Below are 15,214 nucleotides of genomic sequence, written 5' to 3' on the forward strand. Positions count from 1 at the left end.
TCCTCCCTACTCCACCCCTGCCCCCCTCCCCATCTTCTGCAGTATTGCACTGGGCATGCATATGTTAGGGCTGAGGAGCTAGAAGTGAAGGTAGTAGAACTCTGTATTCTCTGAGGTCTGTCTGAGTCCAACAGCTTCTCTTTCTCCTGCAGTTTGCATCTACTTGAACAAGAATGGCAGCACTGGCCCCCACTTGGACAAAAAGAAGGTCCAGCAGCTGCCTGACCACTTTGGGCCAGCACGGGCCTCAGTGGTGCTGCAGCAGGCAGTACAGGCCTGTATTGACTGTGCTTACCACCAGAAGACCGTCTTCAGTTTCCTCAAGCAAGGCCATGGCGGGGAGGTCATCTCAGGTAAGCACCCTCTCCCAGCTGCCTGGGGCCCTAGCCTTGCCCTTCCTCACTGTACAGGCATGGCCAGGGCCCTAGGCAGCTAGAGGGGCAGGGTTTTCCTTCCTGTTGTATCTCTCTTTCTGCCTCACCTCTTAACTCTCAGAAAAGTAGGAAAAGGTTCCTCAGGAGGTGGGGTGGTTGTAGGGAGGAGGGTCCTTGCCTGGGTTTGTTTCTTTCTTTTCTCACTCAGGAGCACCAAGCTCCCCAGATCTCCCTTGGCCATACTCATGAACCTTTTTGCCAGCTGCAGGGCCAGTACAGTGATGGCTCATTCCATGGATCAGGTGAATAGGCCCCTAAAAGAGGCTTATGTTCTCCCTCCATTTAGCCCACTTTCACCTGCCAAGAGTGCTTCAGTGACTGTTAGTCTTGTCTGTTCATATATAAATATATCACTTTGAAGATTTCTCCAGAAATGAGGATTAGCAGGGGAATTTCTCCAGGTCGCTTGGGAATTTCCTGTCCCCCCCTCAGAAGACTGTAATACCTCTCACCTTGCTTTGCTGGATTCTTATTCTCCTTAAGCAGAGTTCTTCCTAGGCACAAGAGGGTCTGTGTCCTGTGCTAAGAAGAGCAAAGTAATTCCTTCTTTTTTCCTGCTATGGACTCACTTTAGCACCTGAATCAATATCATAAAACCTCTTAATTAATTTCACCTTGGTTTTCCCAAAGCTTATCCCCCAGATCTCCAGCTCCTCTTTTCTTTCCTCTTTAGCAGCTCTGATGACTAACAGTAAGGGGAGACACTATCTTTGCCTTCTCAATACCCACTCAGCCTCCCCTCATCTCCTTTTCTCTCCCCAGTCGACAGCAACTTTTAGCCCTCACCAATACTTAGCAGAGCCATCAGTGTCTAGACACCACTTAGCAAACACCAGAACACAAGCCCATTAGACTGCCCAGGCACTGGGCACCCAGTAGTAACATGAGGTAATAGCAAAAGTACTGGTTTGAGAATAAGACCAGGGTTTGAGTTCTGACTCTTAACAACAATTATAACCTACATTTATGTACAGCTTTATGTGTTTCATCTCATTTGATTCCCATAGTAGCACCAGGCAGTAAGTAATAAAAGTGTTGTTGTCCCTGTTTTATAGAGAATACTAAGAGGTGAAGGGGCTGGCCCAAGAACACATGACTAGACATGGCAGAGCTGGATTTTGAGCCCTTCTCTTTGACTACAAACCCAGTACTCTTCCCACTGGACTGCAGCCCCCTCCACTCCTGCCAAGCTAGCTCTGTGACCACAGACAAGTCATTCTGCTGCCTTGTGCCTCAGTTTGCTCATCTGTAAAATGGACATGATCATAGAATATTTTCATTCCGTAACTCTTAGGGTTATTGTGATAAAACTCTTAATCAACCTTTAAGTGCTATAGAAATGAGCCTTTTTTTAACAATCAGTACTGGAAATTTCTGTAGTTCCTTCTGGTTTTGTGTATTATCTCCTCCTCCCTGCAGTATGTCTTATCTTCTGAGTGATACTTGTACAGACAGCTCCCTAAAGAACAGATTTTTTTTTTCCCTTGAGGCTCAATCCAGCTGATGGAGGACCAGATATATTCGTCGTTATTTTCAGCTAGGCTGGGTAGATTGGTTTGCAGCCCTGGGTGTAACAGACCTGTCCTGACTCTTCCCATTATCACAAATCCAGGAACTCAGGATCAGGAGGCCCCCCCAGATCAAAGCCCACCAGGAGGGTGGATATCAGTGGCACTGACTCGCCTTTGTTTAACCAGGTGACACTGAAAGGCAGGCGTTGGCAGCAGTGCGGCCCCAGCTCCTTCTACACCATGGGGCTTATGTGTTCTGCCGTGTTTGCTTAACTCTGTAGCTGTATTTGACCGGGAGCAGCATACCCTCAACCTGCCAGCGGTCAACAGCATTACCTTCGTCCTTCGCTTCCTGGAGAAGCTGTGCCGAAACCTCCGGAGTAGCAACCTGTTCGGCAACCAGCCCTTCACGCAGAATCACATGCCACTGTCCACCACTGAGTACGACCACGACAGGTACCTACCAGGTAGGAGCTGGGATGGGCCTAGGCCTGGAGAGACCGCGGGATGGTGGAAGGAGTCAGGAGGCTGGAGGCAGCCCTGGGTTGGCAGAGTTATGGGGCCCCTGTGCCTAGAGAAGAGCTTTGCTTTCTAGGGGCAGATCACAGAATAATCACAGAGCTGGAAGGGAGGGGTCTTACAGATCATCTAATCCAACCCCCTCATTTTACAGAGAACACTAAGGCCCCAGAAGGGTAAGTGACTTGCTGAAGCTCACAGAGCTATTATGTTGCCAAGCTGGGACCCGAACCTAGGTTTGCTGACTCCATGTCAGGCCTTTCTCTCTGTCTCTTTACTGTTGCCATGTCTGGGGGGTTAAGTCTCATCCCATCTTTTGCTTTCTTCTGGACTTTAATCTTCTCAACTCTTTGGGCTACACCTTGTTACCTCTGGGTCTGTATAGGCCCAGATAGGTGACTCATTGAACCCCATGCTGAGAATCTGGGAAATCGCAATTCTTCTTTTTTTAAGCCACTGAAGTTATTTCATTCCTGTCTCAATTTTGGCAGCTGTGAACTAGAATGGAGACTTCTCTCCAACAGGGAAATTTAGTCTCAGAATACACATTGAGAAACTTATTCCCTAATGACTGGCTGTCCTGTGTTTCTTTTGGCACATACCAAATAAACATCCTTCACTTCAATACTTTATGCAAGCCAGTTCATGCTCCTACTATCTTTGACTGGGCTGGAAAATCATTTTTTAAAGTTAACCTACCAGACTCATAGCAGGGAAGCATGTGCCACGTGGCCGCCTAAGTGACTAAGCACATCTCAGAAAGGTCCGAGAAGGCGGGGGCTAGACTGCTCCACTCTGAGGCCTCACATATTGAACCACTCAGAAGGAAGCCAGAACTCTGAAAGCATTGAGCTCATCTTATTCAGAAAAGAGGTAAGATCCTTCACAAGTTTCTTGGAGTGTCCTTCCCACCTGAGTATGCATTGGGAGAAAGGGCTTCTGACTTTCCAGTGCTTTATAGGAGAGCAAGGTCATTTGTCTTGCCACTTTAGCCATTCCTTTGGTTCTTCATTGTTTCCTTTCTTTGAAGTGGAAGGATATGTTTTCTCATCAGTTTCTCCTTTACTTCACTGCTAGTATGAAGAAGCATTTCTCTAGCATCAGAATCAAGAGGGAGCAGAAAGATCTGTTCTGACCATGCTTCCTACAGAAAAGTGACCTGCCTCCATAAAGGCTGAGCTGAACTGGTAAAATGGGATCCTATCTTTAGTCTTCCAAAAGCATATCTTGATAAAAAGTGATACTCTCAAGGCTCCCTTGTCAATGAAATATCAGCACACCTTGGAATGTAAACTGTGTCTAGTATTTGCCTGGCCATTTCCATTTGGGAAATTCCATTTTCTTGAGGCCAGTCTCCAATCACCTGTACTGAGGAACTGATACTTCTACAGGATTACACATGGCATTCATAACAGTACAAATAGATGAGGAGGTTTTGAGGGATTTTTGAATCCTTCTGGCTTTCTGGCTAATTGAACGTTATTCATTTAATAAATACTTACTGGATACTGATTATGTACAAAGCCCTGAGCCTAGGTGCTTTATGGGATACAAAAGAGAATAAAACATGATTTTCTGCCCTGATGGAGGTCACATTTTTAAAAGGGGAGATGAGATCAATCAATCAACAAGCATTCTCAGGTCTCTGCTATGTGCCAGACTGTGTACTAGGTAGGTACCAAAAAAAATGAAACAATTCATGCTCTCTAAGGAGCTTAAATTTCATAGGGGAAGACAACATACATACACACATATTTACACACACACATACCTACATACACACGCATATATATACGTGTGTATACAGAATAAATACAAAATTAGTACATGATAGTTAGGGATGGAGGACACCAACAGTTGGGAGATGAGAAGAGGCTTCACATAAGTGAAGGCATAAGTCTCATCTTAAAGATGGGCAGAGGGGAACAAGGAGTATATTCCAGGAGTACATTCTAGCCAATGTGAAGACCAGAGGGTAGGAGATGGAGTGCCATGTGTGAGAAACAAAGAGAGGCCAGTTTGACTGGACTATGAAGTGTGCAGAGGGGAGTAATGTATAATAAGTTACAGACAGTTAATTATAACAAAGCAGAGATGAAAATGGAAGAAGAGTGAGGAAAAGTTCTATGAGTGCCACAAAGAAAGAAATCACTTCTGGGTCAGGGAATCAAGGGCCACTTTTCAGAAGAGATGACATTAGGCGTTCTGAGGTGTCTTAGAACAGTTATTATCTATAGTGCTAAAATTACCCAGCCTGATGTATACCTGGCTCTGCATTTGGTCCTAGCCTTCCTAGGACAGGGATTTCCAAGGTTCCTTTCAGATAAAAGAGACCATTCATTTGTCTCCTGACACAAAATTTTCTACCCCATCTCTGTCTGGATATCATCAGGTATGATTCCCAAGAGAATTTCTAAGGGGTTTTCTTGTCAAGGTACTGAGATCCTATAGCAACTGATAGGAAATAACTATCATACTATATCTTGAGACCCTACTGCCAAAGGTTTTCGTGTAATACTTCTAGAGTTTTAAAATAACTTGTATATGTCTGTAATTTTTCATTTTCTCTCACAGGTATCATATTAAATTTATAATGACTCATTTCATAAAAATCATTGAAAGCTGTTAGAGTTAGTTTCATACATTGACCAGATTCTTATTAAGAGTTGAAACCACTGAGCATATACTTCTCTTTCTCTTCTACCTCCCTACTATCCAAGCAAACCTGACTCTCAGTCCTTTCAGTGATGGCATTTTCTTGGCCGCCATCCAAGTGGAAGCTCAGAAGTGAGTACCTGTGTGTGTGTGTGTGTGTGTGTGTGTGTGTGTGTGTGTGTGTGTGTGTGTGTGTGTGTGTGTGTGTGTGAGAGAGAGAGAGATATACATAGTGTATATGCGTGTGCTGCCTCTAGTCTGATTAGTGCAAAGACTTTCCTTTGAGACAATCCCCTGTGAACTGTAATGTGGATACAAGTTTACCCATAGCTTGGCAATATAAGAAGGTTTTTTTTCCCCAGAGGACAGAATTCTCTGTTCTGAATTTTAATTTTGTTCCTTTTTCCTTTCTTTGATTCTACTTGCCATTCTCCCTCCCACCCTTTAGTTTTTCAACATTGCTTTTGTTTGGAAGGCAATGTAATGTAGGGAATGGATCTACATGGAAATCAAAAGACCTTGGTTCTAGTCTCAGCTTTGTCATTGATTAGCTATAATACAACCTTGGGGCAAATCATTTGCCTTCAAGGACTTCAGTTTCCCCATTTATAAAATGGGGGGACTAGACTAGAAAATCTCTAAGGTCTCCTCCAGCTCTAAAATTTTATATTGTATTGTTCGGTGCCTTCCCACATTTATGAGCTTCCAAGATAGAAACATAAAAATCTTTAACAGTAACATATTAACTTCACCCATATCTTCTCTCATCTAGAAAAGTCCTACAAATTCCTAGGTCAACACCAACATATTTATATGTCATGATCCTCACTGCTATCATTCTTTTTCATCATTTTCATTTTAGGATTTGAGGATTTTGTGGCAGAAAAAAATGTTCCTTGGTTTATAACTTGGCTTTTTTGTTAGCTCATAATGTCCAAATATAGACTTCCCTTCCTGGACAAATGACTGACCTTTCCCTGTGTGCTTGGGCCTTTCATAGTATCCTTAACACTTTGTGAAGCCTGGAGCAACTTTTACACCAAACACATTATCTGAGGCATTGTAATGATGGGGAAAAACAACCACATAGGAATTTGAAGTGGAAAATTGGCCCTGATGAAGCAGAACTTACTCTCTCTGAGCCTCAGCTTCCTTATCTGTAAAATAAAGATAATAATAATGTTCCAGCCTCCCTTCCAGAAACATATTTGGTAAACCTGAAGGCACTAGAGCAGTGGGAGCAATTGGTTCCAGGAGATACTGTGTAATTAAAAGTAATGAGAACAGAATTTATATTAGATATTGTCCCCGTCAAAACAGTCATCTTAGTGGTTACACATTAATTCTAGTCATGCTACTATCGTCCAAAACATATAAATTGGAGACACCATGTCCAGAGTGATGAAGGTGATAGTCCCATTGTCCTCTGTTAATGGATGAACAAGCAGATCTTTTGGAGAGAATATTGCTGTGCTGGAGCATTTCCAGAGGAGAATGGCTAGGATGACAAGAAGACTAGAGAACATGCCATATAAGGACTAGTTTAAGGAATTTGGAGATAAGAGGAGGTAAGAGCATGATATCTGTGCTTAAGTATGTGCAGGGTTGTAATGTAGAAGAGGCCCCACAAAGAACTAGGACCAACACAGGGGAGTTGAAGAGAGGCAGATTTTTGGCTTGATAGGAAAAAAAAACTTCCTGAAAATTAGAGCTACCCCAGAGAAGAATGGACTATCTCAGGAAGTAATTGAGTTTCCAGTTAACTTCACTTGTTGGGGACATTAAAGAAGGAATTCTTGTTCAGTTAGGCATTGACCTTGCTATCCTTTCCAACTCTGAGATTCTGTGGTTTCTAAAGGACCTCTTAAGTGAATTCCTTTGAAAGGGATAGTTTTCATTTGGATCACAGGATTAGAGGTAGGAACCTTAAAGGTCCTCTTTCTAGTACAGCTCTTTAATTTTACAAGAAGAAATTGTGGCTGAGAGAACTTCAATGTCTTATTCAAGATCATATGTGTAGTGAGAAGCAGAGCAGGGCTTTGAGCTTCTTTTGGTCTCATATCCAGGACTTCTTCTACTATATGCCATGCTGCATCTTTTAGAATGCATATTTATTGACAAAACCACCTCATTACTTCAGTTGCATCTTATGTAACCTTTCTGGGTCTAAGTCCCAAAATGGAAGTCTGCTTCTTTACCAGTATGAGGTGTACCAATATCCAAGAAAAGACAGGCTGAGGGCCCAGAAAAAGTTGCAGAGCCGCCTTCTCATCTGGTCCTGGGAGCCAAACCCACCTCTCTAATAGAAGAATTCTTCAGTCAAGTGGATGGAGGTGGAGGTGAAGGAAAGGGCACCTTTCCCATGCTGCCTCTACTGGGATTTGCCCCAGATTAAGGGCCACCAGCCAGTGCTCCAGTATCTGTGGAGTGCCTGCTGTAGGTAGATAGGGTCCTTTGCAAGGAACTCTGCTAAGCCCTGGTCACAGCAATGACTAAAAGCAGGAGGCTGTCATTCCTAATACTGATCATCATTCTCTTCAAGTTATATAATAACTAACCTGAAAAAAGTTTCAGGTGGAAGTGGATGAGAGCTGGCCTTCAAGCCAGGGGGACTGGAGTTCAAGTTCCCTTTCTGATACTTCCTGGCTGTGTCCTGACCACGGGAAAGTCATTTAACCTCTCAGTGTCCCAGGCAACCAGCGCTGACCTAGAAAGGGAGATTGCTCACCTAGAAGCTCCTTGTACAAGTGAAATCACAGGTCCAGTGTTTGTTCTGCCTAAGGTGAGAGTAAATGGTTCTGTTGAGTGCTTGAAGGTTTGCAAAGGGCTTCATGTGCATTATCTCATTAGAGCTTCACAGTAGCACAGCTAGGTATCACCGATACTATTATAGCCATTTTATGATTAGCACCTAAGACTATAAATTGCCAGGAGGTTCTGATATACATTAACAGAGGGAGTTTTCCTCACAAGGACTTACTTAGCCCAATGAAATCACAAGTCCAAGTCTTCCTTCAGTCTTCTTGAGGCTCATTGTCTCTAGTGTCTTCTTCCTGTGACAAGTTTTTCAGACCCCTCAGTATCCTGCCTGATGTCTTCTGGATAAAACTATTTTGTCAGCATCTCTCTTAAAATGATTTTTGCTGAAAATTGTTCTTTTCAATACCATTCAACAAAAAGCAATTAAGTGCATACTATATACAGGCACTCACACCCTCAGTATCCTAAAGTGCTTCAAATCACAGAGGCCTCTGCCCTTGCAGATAGTGGTAGCACTCTGCCCAGTGATAGCAGCCTATGATAGTAGAAACAGGGCTGGGTTTGGAGACCTGGGGTCAAGTCAACTTCAACACTTAACTAACTAGGTGAGCACATCTCTTAACTTCAATCTTGCTTTCTTCACCTATAAAATAGGGATAATTTGTGCTACCTATCTCATAGGGTGGTTATAAGAACATTTTGTAAACCTCAAAATGCTACCAAAAAATCTCGAGTTGTGTTTGTTGTTCTGTATTCAGATTTCTGTTCACTGCTCAGGATGACTCTAGTTTGAGTCCTCTATACCCGTAAGTCTTTCCTCACTGCTTTGCCTTGAAATCTCTTCCAAAGAAGGGTACAAAGCTGGTTTTGTTGTGGATCTATCAAGTTTGTAGAACCAGTCAATTTCAAAGGGAAGGGGAGATTAACACTTGCTCAGAATTGTGTCCATTAGCAAGTTAGGCACCTGATCATCAGCATTCTCACCTGATGTCCACCCTCCACAGAGTTTAGATTTGTATGTCCAATCTCTACACAATAACTAGTCTCTACTGGAAAAGACAGAGAAGTTGTCCTTCACAAACTGGTTTTGCTGTTTACTTGGATTTGGTGCCCTCTGCTGGGACACAAGAGAAAATATTGGTCCATGGTTGGATTTCCTTAAGTCACTCTCTTGTTCAAAGGCAGTATCCCCCTGTACACTCAGGTAGAATACCAAAAAAAAAAAAAAAAAAAAGGTAGCACCATTTCAGAAAAAAAAATTAAAGTGCTTGAATCTTAACATTGGTCACATCAATGAGTCTTCCTGGCAAACTGAGCCTCAGTTGCTTTATAGTATTGATAAAAATTCTGCCTTCTTTCCAAAAGCAGATTTAGGTATATTTTATACTGGGACAGCCATGCTAATGGGCACAGGCCTAGGGTCAGACACAGACTAGGTTACTGGCAAGTACAGATCTAACAGGGACCTCTTCACTCCATTAGTACAGAGAATAGTAGAACTTTGTAGTACCCCAGGGGACTGGCTGCTTTTAAGGTAAAAGAAGGGGTAGTCCTTTATACAGGTTGGAATATGCATGCATTTTTTATTACAGAAATCTTGCTCCTTAGAACACATTGAACTATAGACAGGAATTGAACTAATTTTAGTTACCCCTAGCTAGCTACTTGGCAGTATTAGAGTGAGTACAAAAGGGTGCAAAGCTAGGGCTCAGAGCGTGTCAATTGACCCTGGCGCTCCATATCTCAGTGTGGAACAGTAGGTGAGTCATTGTCTCAGGAACATCAGCTGTAGGGCAGAGACAGTCCTGGGCCCCTTTTGTGAGAAGCAATGGTGGACAAGAGGTTGGTAGGTGGAGTATGCGTACTTTGATATATTAGGCATATTATGTGTGTATCAATTAAAATCTAGTAGGGCCTTACATTCTCCTTAGTATTTGTACTGTGCAGTTACCTTAACACAGTACTTCAGATACAGACCCCCTTGTGTAGAGTCTAAAATGGACCTGCCCTATGTAATAGTAATTCATCTATGTAGAATTTTACAGCTTACGAAGTACTTTACTGGCGTCTCATTTCATGTTCAGAACAACTCTATGAAGTAATAATAGTTATTGCCCATTTTATAGATGAGACTCACAGATCTTATGACTTCCTCAAGTTGACTAGATTGTAAGTTCCATGAGGGAAAAGATCATGTCTTTTTTCTTTCAGTGCCTTTCTACAAAAATTTCCTAATGAATATTTATTGCTGAATGGTAAGTAGGTAGTACGTGATAGACAATGGGATTAAATCCCAGTTCTTCTGAGTCCTGGGTTCTTTTCTGTTAAACCACATTACCTCTCCCTTTTATAGCAGTATTTTGGTGAATCTGCAGTCATGATATTAGAGATACATAGGGAGTTTGTGGGTAATTATTAAGATGCAGTCATCAATAGCCCCCAGGTCAGCTCAAGAAAGACTCGGAGCATGCATTTTGGGGCACTTTGGATTCATTGATTGCTAAAGAAAACTCCAAACCTCCATCTGAATCTCTAAATGTTACTAGCAAAAATAGCAATAGTAATGAATATAGATAGAATATGGGAATTATAAAATCTTAGCATTTAGAGCTGGCAGGGACTGTAGGGATCATTCCATTCCAGTCCTTTCATTTCACAAAAGAGGAAGCTGAGACCCAGAGCAAGAAAATGTCCAGAGTCATAGGTAGTATGTAGTGGAGCTAGAGAAGCAAAGTGGCACCATGGAAAGAACGCTGGAATTAGAGTCAGGTTATATGATTTTGGGGAAGTCACTTTATCTCTCTAGGACTCTGTGTCAGTATCTCCGAGATGAAGCAGTTGGACTAGAAGGTCTCTAAGATTTTTTCCTGGTCTGTGTTTAAGATTCTATTGTCCCGTGACTAAATTCCAACACTCTTCCTATTGTGCTGTATAGCCGTAGTTGGAAATCTTGTGCATCATTTCCTACTTCCCCACCAATTGACTGCGTTTTCTCAGGCATATCACAAAGCTTCTCCAGGCTTTTCTCTTCACAGTGAAGGGGATCATAGTTTTGCCTGCAGAAGCAGCATAACACAATGGAAAGAACAGTGAACAGTGAACTTGTGGTCAGAGACCTAGACTTGCGACCTGCATGATCTTGAATAAGTCATCTAAATGCCCTGGACCCAAGTTTCCTAATCTCTAAAATGATGGAATTGGAAGATTTCTTCTGCTCTAAATTCTAGGATCTTTCATGTATTCAGTCAGTTACCAAATCTTGCTTTTTCTCCCTCTGCAACATTCACTTACATTAGACCCCTTTTCTCTGTTCATATGGTCCCCATCTTGGTTTAGGCCCTTTTCACTTCTTGACTAGCCTGTTGCAGTGACTTCCTAAGTGGTCTCTCTGTTTCAATTCTTTCCCTTCTCCAATCATCCTTTACATGGCTGCAAAGAGACTTTTTTAAAGCTCATACTTGTCTGTGTGTCATTTCTGCACCAGAAGTTCCAGTGTTTCCTTTTTTGCCTCTCGGATAAAATATAAACTCTACTATTTTGCTTGTAAGGTCTTTCGTGTACTGGACTCAGGCTCTTTCCAACCTCATCATATATCACTCCCTTTTCTGCACCCTGTGGTCCAACCAAAGTGGCTTTTTGTTCTTTACACATGGAACTCCCATTTCTTGTCCCCTCGACTTTCCACTTGCTATCCCCCATGCCTGGAATGTATTCCCTTCTTACTTTTGCCTCTTAAAATCCCTCTCTTCCTTCAAGATGCAGCTGAAGAATCATCTTTATGAAACCTTTCCTGATTTCCTCCCCCAGCTTCACCCTGCCATCAACCACTGGTTTCTTTCCTCCCTCCCTTCCTTGTACCTTGTACCTTGTATTTATTTTGTATTTATTCTGCATGTGTTACGCACACACACATACACACACGCACACGTGTTGATATTGTCTTCCTTAATAGAATATAATATACTTGAAAGGAAAGATTGTTTCATTTTTTGTTTCATTTGTTTTGTTGTTTATATTTTTATCCCCATCACCTGAACAATGCCTGGTATTATAACTGACATTAGAGCAAGTAGTAAAAGGGCTTTTGGAAGGACAGAGTACATGTTAGTGATGGTTGAGGAGCCATTCCCTATTGCTCATGCTTCAATCTTGCCCCTCTGGGGTGTCAACTTTGGCCCTGAGGATGCCCCAAGAGAAGTGGAAGGAAAGGAATTAGGTTGCCAATTCTGGAGCCTACATAGCATCCACAGGTGAGTCTTGTGATGACTTACCCTAGTATCTTTTATTAACCACCTACTATGTGCAGAGCATTGTGCTAGGAATGATAGAAAGTTACTACCGTTATGGATTATGGATCTGATAGTTTATAGAGTAGAAGGATGTAAGAGGGAAATAAGTTTTATATACATTATATATATATAGGCTAATACATGGTAAGTATATGAGAAGTGAAAACAGTTCATTACCAATTGCAGTATTAGAGACACTTTATGAAGGCGATGGCATTTGAGTTGGACTTTTGTCATTATATCTCCAGCACCTGAGTGCTTGTTAAATTGACTTATTTTTATTTTTTAATTCAGTTTTATTTTCAGTTCTGAATTCTTTCCCCCTTTCTTCCTTCTTCACCATCCACTGAGCAGACAAGAAAACCAAAACCCATTACAAATATGTATAGTCATGCAAAACAAATCACATTAACTATGTCCAAAAATAGAAAGAAAGAAGGAAAAAAATAACAAAATATGTTTCCTTCTGAGTACATCAATTATCCATCTGGAGGCAGATACTATGTTTCATCATGAGCCCTTTGGAATTGTGGTTGATCATTGATTAGCATTCCTAAGTCTTTCAATGTTGATTATCTTAATTACACTAATATACTGTTTGTGGAACTGTGAACTAGACCAACCATTCTGGAGAACAATTTGGAACTATGCCAAAAGGGCTATAAAATTGAGTACCATTTGACCCACCAATATGGCTAGTAGGACTATACCCCAAAGAAATCAAAGAAAACGGAAAAGGACCCATGTATACAAAAATATTTAAAGCTGCTCTTTTTGTGGTGGCAAAGAATTGGAAACTGAAGGGACACCCATCAATTGGAGAATGACTGAACAAGTTATGGATGGAATACTATTGTGCTGTAAGAAAACATAGGGATTATTTCAGAAGAACCTGGGAAGACCTGTATGAACTGAGCAGAACCAGAAGAGCAGTGTACACAATAACAGTGATGTTGGGATGTAATCAGTAGTGAAACACTTAGCAATTCTGATCAATATAATGGTCCACAATGATTCCAAAGGATTCATGATAAAAATGCTATCCACCTTTAGATGGAGAACTGATGAACTCTGAGTATAGAAGGAAGCATGTTTTTTCTTTTTTTTGCAACATGGCTAATATGGAAAAGTATTTTGCATGACTTCATATGTATAATGGGCATCATATTTCTTGCCTTCAAAGAGTAGGAGGGAATAGAAAGAGGGAGGGAATTCAGAACTGAAAATAAAAATTAAAAATAAGGGAAAAAACCAAGTTGATTATCTTTACAGTATTGTTGTCTAAAATGTTCTCGCTCTGCTCACTTTACTTTGAATCTGTTCTTCCCAGGTTTCTCTGAAATCCTCTCCTTTCTTATTTCATAATAGCACAATAATATTCCATCACTTCCATATACATAACTTGTTTGATCATTCCCCGATTGAGGGGCATTAGTTTCTACTTCTTTGCTAACCCAAAAAGAGCTGTACAAACATTTTTGTAGATATAAGTCTTTTTTCTTTTTTATGTCTTTGGGGTATAGACTCAGTATTGATATTGCTGGGTCAAAGGTTGTGTGCAGTTTAATAGTTTGGGGGTGCATTAGTTCCAAATTGCTTTCCAGAACGAATGAAGCAGTTCACAGCTATATCAGTAGTTCATTAAAGTTCTTGTTTTCCCAAAATCTTTCCAGGGTTTGTTATGTTCCTTTTTTGTCATCTTAGCCAATCTAATGGATATGAGGGAGTACAGTACCTGAAGATGCATCTTATTGAATTTCTTTGATTTTGAGTGATGTAGAATATTATTTTTTCACATGATTAATGGTATTTTGGATTTCTTGCTCTGAAAACTGCCTAATCATATACATTGACCATTTATCAGAGTATGGCTCTTAGAAATTTGAATCCGTTTCCTATATGAGACTTTATGACGGAAACTTGCTGCAAAGTTTTTTTTCCCCCAATTTCCTGCTTCTCTTCTAATTTTAGGTATAGTAGTTTTGTTTATGCAAAAAGGTTTTAATTTTATGTAATCAAAATTGTCCACTTTACCTCCTGTGAACCTCTCTGTCTTGTTTGGTCACGAACTCTTCTCCTTTTCATAGATCCAAAGATAGTTCTCCCATGTTACTTTAATTTACTAATGATGTCACTCTTTACATCTAAATCATGTGCCCATTTGGAATTTATCTTGGTATGCAAAATGAGATGTTGGTCTATCCCTGCTGTCTACCAAAATATTTTTGTTTCCCCAATGAAAATTTCTATTGAAGAGTGAGTTTTTGCCTCAGTAGCTGGAATTTGGGGGCTTATAAAATACTGGATCACTGGCTTCCACGTGTTATGTACCTAAATTGTTCTTCCGATCAGCCTTCCTGTTCTTACCCAGTACCCAATTGTTTTGATAATTACAGCTTTGTAACATATTAAGATCAGGTACTGCTTGGCCTCCTTTCTTGGAAAAAAAATGTTTCAAAAGTTGTATCACTAGGACTTCCTGATTGGATGTAAGTGAGGAAGAGGAAAAATCCAAGTCCAAGATAAACCAAGATTTAGAAATTCTCCCATGTGGAGGGATGGCTGAGTGATAAGCGCTCCCAAGAGGCAGCAGAAGCTTGTAGAAGAAAGAATGTAGAGTTTTTAGTCAAAAGATCAGAGTTCAAGGCCTCTCTGTGCCATTACTAGCAGCGTGACCTTGGGAAAGTCTCTTAGAATAGATGGTTTCTAAGTCTCCCTCCAATTTCATCATGCTGTAATTTTGATGAATAATTGACTGGTAATTATTTAACATAATTATGCTCTCAAGTAACTAAGGGTAATTGGCCAAGAACCTTCTGGCAAAAGAGTGAGTAATAGTGGGCATTTATCTCAAGCACCGTAGCAGTCAGTGGGTTAGAAATTAATAGCCAAGGCACCCACATGGTACCATTTTCTACTGTTTCTAGGCATAGGACAAGCCTTGTCCAAGAAATCTTGGACAGGGCCCTTCAACATCTACTAGAGAGGTTTAGATATAGAACAAGACTGAAATAAGCCCAGTGTCTACTTTGCCCATTCTACCAGG

The 15,214-nt window shown here is 41.1% G+C and overlaps 1 protein-coding gene across 7 annotated transcripts in view; it reads left to right on the forward strand.

The window, feature by feature from the left end:
* Positions 1 to 15,214, forward strand: part of SCMH1 (Scm polycomb group protein homolog 1) — a 179,038-nt gene that overhangs the window by 157,559 nt on the left and 6,265 nt on the right. For all 7 annotated transcript variants that reach the window (XM_072609776.1, XM_072609778.1, XM_072609779.1 and 4 more), the window contains 2 exons: positions 153 to 353; positions 2,227 to 2,412. In XM_072609776.1, coding sequence (XP_072465877.1) covers positions 153 to 353; positions 2,227 to 2,412 — 387 coding nt within the window. The remainder of the gene's footprint in view (positions 1 to 152; positions 354 to 2,226; positions 2,413 to 15,214) is intronic.

Source organism: Notamacropus eugenii, chromosome 5 (assembly GCF_028372415.1).
Source record: "Notamacropus eugenii isolate mMacEug1 chromosome 5, mMacEug1.pri_v2, whole genome shotgun sequence".
NCBI classification, from domain to species: Eukaryota; Metazoa; Chordata; class Mammalia; order Diprotodontia; family Macropodidae; genus Notamacropus; species Notamacropus eugenii.